General features: G+C 47.2%; 1 protein-coding gene across 2 annotated transcripts; it reads right to left on the reverse strand.

Moving 5' to 3' along the window:
• Nucleotides 1-307: 307 nt before the first annotated feature.
• PIGC (phosphatidylinositol glycan anchor biosynthesis class C) lies at nucleotides 308-2,878 on the reverse strand. Of its 2 annotated transcripts, none has more exons than XM_055582246.1 (2): nucleotides 2,722-2,878; nucleotides 308-1,704 (listed from the first exon to the last, which is right to left on the reverse strand). In XM_055582246.1, the coding sequence occupies exon 2, from the start codon at nucleotides 1,484-1,486 to the stop codon at nucleotides 593-595; it is 894 nt and encodes a 297-aa protein (XP_055438221.1). In that variant the 5' UTR covers nucleotides 1,487-1,704; nucleotides 2,722-2,878; the 3' UTR covers nucleotides 308-592. The 2 variants fall into 2 exon arrangements, with proteins under 2 accessions (XP_055438221.1, XP_055438222.1); XM_055582247.1 differs by lacking the exon at nucleotides 2,722-2,878 and adding an exon at nucleotides 2,496-2,642.
• Nucleotides 2,879-8,769: the final 5,891 nt, after the last annotated feature.

The raw sequence follows: 8,769 nt of genomic DNA on the forward strand, positions 1-8,769 counted from the left end.
TCTGCTTGTGTATTATGATACATCATACTCCCCTTGAAGTTAGTTAGTGGCATACAGGCTTCATTAAGAACTAAGTGGAAATTCTGAGTCAAGGTTAAGTGACCAATTCTGTGATCTTTGGCAACAAAACTGGACATATTATCCAGGGTTCTCGCATTTGAGCTGTAGATAAATAACAGAGCCTGCATTTGGTATACTGAGAAAGGTCAAGAGAAGTGACTTTACATGCACACACATACACAAATTCTTACTCTCCATGTCCCTACTGTATGCCTTCTGCTTACAGAAAAATCATGAGACAGCTCGATGTGTTGTTATTTTTTTAATAAATAGAAACCACACCACTTCATTTGTTACAGAGAAGAATTAGAGGCAATAATTTGAGGGCCCCACAAAGCTTTTTCATCTATAGGATAACAGAAAGGATAATCACCTTCACCACCCAAGCCTTTTGTTAACATTTTCTTTTGATCTCTGATCTCCCACCCACATCAGCGTGCCACTTCCAGAATGGAACTCTGCCTTCAAATCTTCTACTAGTTGGAAGGCTGATCTATCAGCTTGTCTTAGTAATGGAATGGAGGTCCCCAACTCAACTGAGGAACCTGGACAAATCTTCTTTGATTTCAGCCTCATCCCAAGGCCCATGAATGTTTTCTTTAAAAAGCTGCAGGCGAATGAGGTAGAAAGGGCAGAGACATGAGATGGAAATCAGCAGAAGGGCAAAGAGTATGGCCCCCACAGCACTGATGGACAGCAGGCCTCCTAAGGCTGAGAATGCAAAGAGCAGTGTGACCCCCACATAGCTGCGGGGCGTACATGCCTTCAGTTTCTTCTGTAACATGGGCCACAGGGCAAAAATCTGGATGGCAAATGTCACCATGATGAAGGCATGGAGGGATCGGGGCAGGCGGGAGGCAAGGCAGACAGAAGCAAAGATGGCCATGTTCAAGGACAGTGTGCTGGATACAATGGCAGCATTGGCGCCATAGTCAAAGAAGATGAGGTGACCTAACAGCATGAAGACTGCCATGGCATAGATGGTGTCAGTGCTGACAGACTCTGTCAGGGTCTTCAGCACCGGCGAAAAGCCATAGGTGAAAGTAATGAAGACTAGGGCACTCTTCAAGTCAGCCCACCGGGTCCGCCCACTCTTCTTCCGTCCTTCACCTCCGTCAATGAAATCAAACAAAACATAGCCAATCAGTGAAGAAGCCAGGCCGGTCCCAAAAAGCCACTGAGGGGCCAGAAGACCCTCATCCATATACCACCAGATAACCACAAAGACACAGACACTGCACAGCTGCTGTATCACCACACTGGACTCAAACACCACAGCCCAATATTGGTATTTCCGGGCATAGATGTTTTTCCGGAGCTCTTCAAGGAACCTCTGATCCACGTAGTTATCAGGAAAGGGCTGTCGCTCATACAAGACCTTCTGCCACCTGACCTCTTTGGTGTTAGCTACAGGCTGGGCACACATTATCCTTTCCCTCAAACTCAGGCGACTTCAATCTCCCTTGCAGAAGTCCATGTGGTTCTCGTTCTTTATAAAGTTTTGAAGTAAGACTTCTCTGGAAATTCCATGCTGAGTTGTGGATGATATTGTATTGACCTTCCCTTGCTTTCAAAGGCAGTGACCCAGGCTAGGCCTACAGTAGATGAGTTTGTTCTCTGAGGCAGGACAATGCAGCTAAGTTCCTACAAAAAGAGAGACTATGAATCTATGAAAGGTCAAGGGTAGGACTGAGCTAAAATCAAATCAACTTGGTTCGTTAGAAGCCTGAACAAAATATATGTGGTGGCCATCTTATACTATAGATATGAAAACTTCATTTCAGATTTTACAGTGTAATTCCTTTTCAGCTGTTGCTTATCCAGTGCCTACTATGTCCTGAGCCTTTGAAGCTTCTTCCATTTAATCTCCACAACCTTGCAAGTTAGTGTCAGTCCCACTGTATCTAGTAAAACAGCTGAGATTCAAACAGTGGTAAATAGTGGAGCCAGATTCAAACCAAAGTTCGGCCCAAAAGCCTGTACCTCTAAACCAGTTCTTAACTCAGGGGTTCACACACCCCTGAGGTCTATCGATGATCTCCAAGACCGTTCAAAAACCCTCCCTGTTAATGCATATTTGTTGCTGTGATTTATGCAAATTTCTAGGACTAAAATCCAAGTTTTTATTGGGTTCTCAAAGGCATCTGTTACTTAAAAAAAGTAGAAAAGAATAAAGTTACCGGTCTATAAGGAAAGGTAAACCTCACAATACGGAAAGATACGAGCTCTGTGGTTTGTTTAACCAAAAGCAAAGATTCAAGATTCTTAATCCCTTAATTGAGCTTAACATCCTTTCAAGAGCTATCATCCTACTCATTAACGGCGAAACTCGGGAGGATCGAAGATAATGATCCCCTTTCCACAAAGGGAAAACTAAGAGTCAAAAATACCAAGGTCATCCAGCAAGACTGAGAAGAAAATTCTTATTGCCCGACCTTATTTCTTCCAAGGAAACCACCGTAGGGTCCGAGGCGCCGAAAAGGGCAACGCCCACCCAAAGGGTGGGAGACAGGGCCGGGTGGGGTGTCCCCGGGGGCGCCCCACTCCCCCTCCTGGGCCTCCCCCGCCCGCCGCCGCCGCCGCCGCCGCCCTTGACCAGCATCGGGCCTGCGGGAGATGGCGGAGGAGGCCCGGAAACACTGACTCCCAATCGGAACCCACCTGCCCGCGATTTCCTAGGGGTGCGCGGCCAAGGAAGGACGGCCGCCCGCCTCCTTCCCCATCCAGGGCGCCGGGGTCGTGTCGATGGCTGAGCACTTCCGGGGCCGCCACAACCTCCGCGGCTAGAGCGCCCTTTCTCAGCCGGTGAGGCAGTGATGTCGCTGCTGCCTCCTCCTGGCCACTTAAGAGGAACTTCCAGTTCCTCTCCCAGGAGGAATGCTCTGAGCCAGGAAAGCTGATCTTCAACAGCGAGACCCGGAATGTGGCATCGGAAGGGCAAGGGAGAGAAGCCAGGCTGGAAGAAGAAAGGTTATAAGGGCGACTTGATTGAGCTCCTGTTGTGAAGTCAAGCCCTCAGCTAGGGACATCCCATGCATCCGTGCATCCACTGGACACATATTCAATAAATATCTACAGGTATCATGCACTGTTTCAGGTGCTAGTGATACAGCAGTGAACAGAAGAGACAAGAATTCCTCCCCTCACGGAGATTTCTGTCTTGTGCATTGACCTGTAAAGAGACGCCTCTTTTCATGGAAGACAAAACTGAGGCTCAGAGAGGTTGTGATTTGTCCAAGGCCACACACTTGGAAAGTGGATTAACCTAGATTAACATCCAATTGTCTACCGCTTGGAGGTGCAGTATTTTCCTCTGCCTCCTGGAAGGGGTGAGGGTGGAGGGCCCTGTGACTGAAAACAGCCAGACACTTGGAATGGGAGGCTGCTAACATTCACCTGAGGTTGTGGAAATATAAGAGGATGCATAAACAGATGGGAGTAATGAAGAAGCAAAGGGAGATAGTAGGACACAAGATGTAGTCGACACATAAGTCAGAAAACCTAAATCCACTTACTAGCTGTGTGACTCTGGAGAAGGCAATGGCACCCCACTCCAGTACTCTTGCCTGGAAAATCCCATGGATGGAGGAGCCTGGTAGTCTGCAGTCCATGGGGTTGCGAGGGTTGGACACAACTGAGCGACTTCACTTTCACTTTTCACTTTCATGCATTGGAGAAGGAAATGGCAACCCACTCCAGTGTTCTTGCCTGGAGAATCTCAGGGATGGGAGAGCCTGGTGGGCCTATGGGGTCGCACAGAGTCAGACACGACTGAAGCGACTTAGCAGCAGCAGCAGCAGCAGCGGCTGTGTGACTCAGCAAGTCACACTAAGTTTGATTTCTTCTTCTGTAAATGGAGATAACACTATTTCCTCTTGGCTACTTAATGGGAGAGTCAATGGGGTCAAACATGAAACATAAAAAGTGTGAAGTGCTGACTGATGTATAGCTGCTGTTAGCCTACTTTCATCATCCTAATGATGGAAATGGCCAAGTGAAACTCTGCAAAATGATCTCTTTCCATTTTTCCCTCTAGGTGTCTGTTCCAAGATTTGACAAGATTCCCTGGTTTAGTGAGGCCAGCTCCATGAACAAGCCATTAGTGCTCAGCCTCCCCAAAAGGTAACAGCCCAACCACTGAGAGCAAAGATTTCAAGCAAGGTCTCATGGAAGATGATTTCTTAAGGATTAGGGACAACCATCTGAGGGGCATAGCTGGACGGTTAAGAGGCTAAGTCAAGTGCTTAAAAACCAGAAAGGAGAACTTGCCCAGCAGTCCAGTGGTTAAGACTATGCCTTCCAATGAAGGGGGTGCATGTTGGCTCCCTGGTTGGGGAACTGAGATCCCATATGCCCCAGGGTGCCACCAAATTTTTTCTTTTAATTAACAACAACAAAATGGAAAGGGCCATGGTTTTTAACCCAAAAGTGAGCCCTGAGAATTGGCCTGGCTGGAGGGGATAAGACCTCAATTAACTTCCTTCTGTTCCACTACCACTTAGCAATACAAGAAAATTTTGCCCATGGACACTGCCTTTCAAAACAGTTCCATCCTCTTCATCATCTTACCCTGTCTCCCTGCTTTAATTTGAACTTTTAAAATTTTAACCATCAAAAGTCTAGAATCATAAATTCTTATCTTCATAGAGTAGCAACTTTCTGTATTTTAACTCTGAGACAATCTCCTCCAATCTCACCAGTCCTGCCCTTTCAAACAAATGCCTGTGGAACATGTGTCTATCCTTTAAAATTGGGGGATTTCATGTGTAGGGAGTTGCCACTTGAAATAACTGAGTTTACTCATTCCTCCCCCATTTCTAATCCCCGGGTATGATCCCCAGGTCTTATACTCTCCTCTGAAAGGGGAAATAAAAGGAAGGGTGAGTGTAAGGTTAATGTTAGGGTGAATGGGAAAAACCAGGGAAGACTGGGAGAGGGCAGGCCAGGAGCTAAGTTTATAGGTACATTATAGATGAGAAATTGGCTCCCTGGCATGTAAAGTCATTTGCTGAAAAGATAATACTCTCTGAAAAGAGCCTTTCCTCCTTTTGGTAACTGTCATGTACCCTCCTGCCCATGGATAAATGACTCTGCATGAGAAATACTCCCTCCACATCCCATTGCAATAACATACACCTTTGCTTTGTCCACTGCCCTTCTTAGAAACCACATTCTCAGTAAGCAGCTAGACAGTTTTGTATATTCTCAGAAGCACCTGTAAAGTGCTTGTTGTTTGGTTTTTTTTTTTTTTTCTCATAACTTGGAATATATCTAAACTCTAGCTAATGTCTTAAAATAAAGCAGGCAATCTGAGATTGAATAAACCCAAAGGCTTGTTGACTAAATAAAAACACCAATGACTTAGTTCTTATTAAGAGTTGTTAGCAGTTCAAGAATCAGCATGAGTAATGACAATTTAGCACCTTTTAATTGGGGGCAGGGTACAAACTCACATGGCAGTGATACATGGTCAGATGGTCAGCATACATGAGTAGAGCTGGCCGAAGGGAACTGTAATGAAGGGAGATCACCTCCCTTCAGAAGAGGAACAATCAGCCTCTACCCTGGTCAATGCTGCCTGCAGGTATGTGACCCCATCTATATTTCCAGTGGTAGCAGAAATGTGGATTTCCATGTGAAATGGGTAGTGTCTGACATCTAACTAGGGTAACATCCCGCTATCCCATCCCACCCCACACCTCTTAGACCTAAGGCTGCAGCCATGAGCAAAGCATCCCTGTGCATGGCTGTCTCACCCCCAGCTCCCTTTTGCCTTGATTGTACAAGCCTTTGGTGGGAGGTAGGAAGGGAGCACTGGAGTAGGCAATGGCAACCCACTCCAGTATTCTTGCCTGGAAAATCCCATGGACAGAGGAGCCTGGGGGGCTACAGTCCATGAGCTTGCAAAGAGTTGTACATGACTGAGCAACTGAGCATGCCCGCAGGGAGCAGGGATGTGAAAAAGGCAGACCAAGAACACAACTGGGCACTCTCACACCCTGTTCAGTTTCACAGACAGGTCCTGGGGTGTCCTGGGGCCAGCCAGCTGGGGAGAGAAAGAGTAGTTTTTCCATGCAGCCAGCCATGCTTGAGCCAGTTGCAAAGAGAAATAAGTTGACATGGTACGGAGCTCTGCCCATGTCTGTTCCAGGAGGATTTCTCAACACCTCTGAAGAGAAATGGTGCTTACCTACCTCACAAGAACTCTAAGATGTAGACAGCACCTATGAGGTGCCCTGACCTTCAGAAGGACAAGATAGGAATGGAAAGTCTTTTGAAAGGATTCTCCAAGTCTCAACAGTCCTAAGAATTGGAAACCCCTTCTCTGGCCATAGCTCAGAGTTCCAAGCTGTTTATTTCTGGAAAAAACCCTTTTCTAGGAACTTGGTTGGGAAGTTCTGAATGTGCTTTAAGTATTACTGAGCTTTGGACAAGCAGTTCCAACACAGAACAGTCTGAAAAAGAGAAAGGAAACTTCAGTGAAATGCACTCAGAGCACCCCTAAATGCGAGTTCTGGATACACACCTGCAGGCTTGGAGGAGGTGAGACCCAGTTCTGAGGGTCACTGCCCACAGACCCCTTCCTTCCAGGAGGTGTCTCTCTCAGGTCAGCCTGACTGTGCTGAAGCCACATCCATCATTTGTCTCAAAAGCCCTCACGTCACACTGTGGTCCTGTTTGTTTAACATTCTTGAGCGCCAAAGCAGTTTTACAGGGGCCTCTGATCTCTCCTGGTCAGCATTTGGGTATCAAGTTCAAGGCGAGCTGTTCACACGTCAAAGACAAGAGGTGGTAAAGGAGCTGGATCAGACCCACTTCCCCACTCTCCCAGAGCATGGTGGGAGAAATAAAACAATAAATGCCTCATGAACACCATGTGCATGACTTTGTTATAAATGAACAATGGACAATGAAATCTTTCCTTATAAACGAGGAGAGGTGTTCTTGGCAGAACTACCAGCATTCCACACGATTTTCCATTTCTCGGAGGCCAGGGAAGGCCCAGGGCTGCACACACAGGCTGCTTACGAGGCCCAGGCCCCCTGCACACCTTGGCTTCTTACAGTGTAATTAAACAACCCACAGGGGCCAGCAGGGTGGGTCACCCCGGGAAGAGAACTCTTGTTATTGCTGTAGCATCTCTGCCTCACCTTCTGCCTGGAACGAAGGAATGTTCCAGAGGAAGAGTATAATTGGAGGGAGATGTTCCATGGTAGGAAATGGGTGGATCATTTTAGGGTACAGGGACAGAAGCTCCAAGAAAGCAGGCCAGGCAGGAAAGGACGGCTCTCGTTAAATATCAGTGGCTTGTGTGCAGGCCTTGCCAAGAAGGAGCTCTGGGGTACATTTCACCCATTATCTTTCTGCTTTTCTCAACAGTTTTTTTCTTGCTTTGTTTGTACACCATCCACTGTCTCTGACAACCTACAACTGGCTTGATTAGTTCAAAAAAAGGGGTGAACTTCTCTGGTGGTGCAGTGGTAAGAATCTGCCTGCCTATGCAGGTGTTCGATCCCTGGTCTGGGAAGATTCCACATGCCACAGGGCCAACTAAAGTCTATGTGTCACAAATGCTGAGCTCACGTGCTGCAGCTTCTGAAACCCACGTGCCTAGAGCCTTGCTCCAAAACAAGAGAAACCACCTCAATAAGAAGCCCACGCGCCACAAGGAGGAGTAGCCCCCACTCGCCGCAACTAGAGAAAGCTGGCACAAAAGCAACAAAGATCCAGTGCAGCCAAAAATAAATTTAAAAAATTTTAACATTAAAAAAAGAGAAAAACCTAAAGGGCCAGAGAAGCCAGAGAGACTAAAGAGGAGAAATCTTATGGCAGCCCCAAAATGGCCAGGGCCCTCCAGGTTCAGGGTGAGCAACAATTTGGGTGTCCCCCAGGTTTTCTCTGAAGTGCCCAAGGGCCTGACACCTCAAACAGGGCACCTCGGTTCTAACTTGCTTTTGTTTTGCCTTCTCAGATATCCTCATTCCTCTGCCACTTTTCTGGTTGCATCCAAGAAGGATATGAATTTGCCAATTTTGTTCCAAGTTCCAGATATCTTATCTAAGGTACCCAATTATTTTTTAATGGAAAAGAAACCCGAGGCTATAAATAGTTCCAGGATGACAGAATATGAATACAAAGGGTATCATATCTCCCTAACACAGCCCTGAGTCTGGATCATCCTCAGTGTTCCGCAGAGATCTGTTAAATGAAGTGAGTGAACACTACCTGCCCCCTGCCCATCCTGTCCTGAGTATCTTAAGGCTCCCATGCACTAGAACTAAGAATAAAGGCATCAGGTTACAATCATCAAAAAGGGACACCCCCCCCCCTCCACCAACACACACACCAAAAAAAAATTTTTTTTTCATATTGAAGGGTCTTCCCTGAGACCTTCAGGGACTGCTTCTCAGCCTGTGCCCAGAACCAGTCCGCCTTTCTGGAGTCTCTAACCCCTTCCCCCCACCACCATGAAGCCCTCTGTCTCCCACCTAAGACCCCCTAAACCCAGGGAATTTCGCATTAAGAACTCCACACCTCTCCTTCACCTCGTGGAAACCTGCCACGACTGGCTGCTGGGGGACACTGCGGGGCGGGGGTTCCCATATGAGGGGTGCTGGTGCAGCGAGCACCCGCCCCAGGTGGAGAAAGAGCATTCCGGGGGATGTGGGCAGTGTCTCCACCTGAAAAATCCCAAGTCACACTCCCAGG

Source organism: Bubalus kerabau, chromosome 5, assembly GCF_029407905.1.
Source record: "Bubalus kerabau isolate K-KA32 ecotype Philippines breed swamp buffalo chromosome 5, PCC_UOA_SB_1v2, whole genome shotgun sequence".
In the NCBI taxonomy this organism is placed as follows: Eukaryota; Metazoa; Chordata; class Mammalia; order Artiodactyla; family Bovidae; genus Bubalus; species Bubalus kerabau.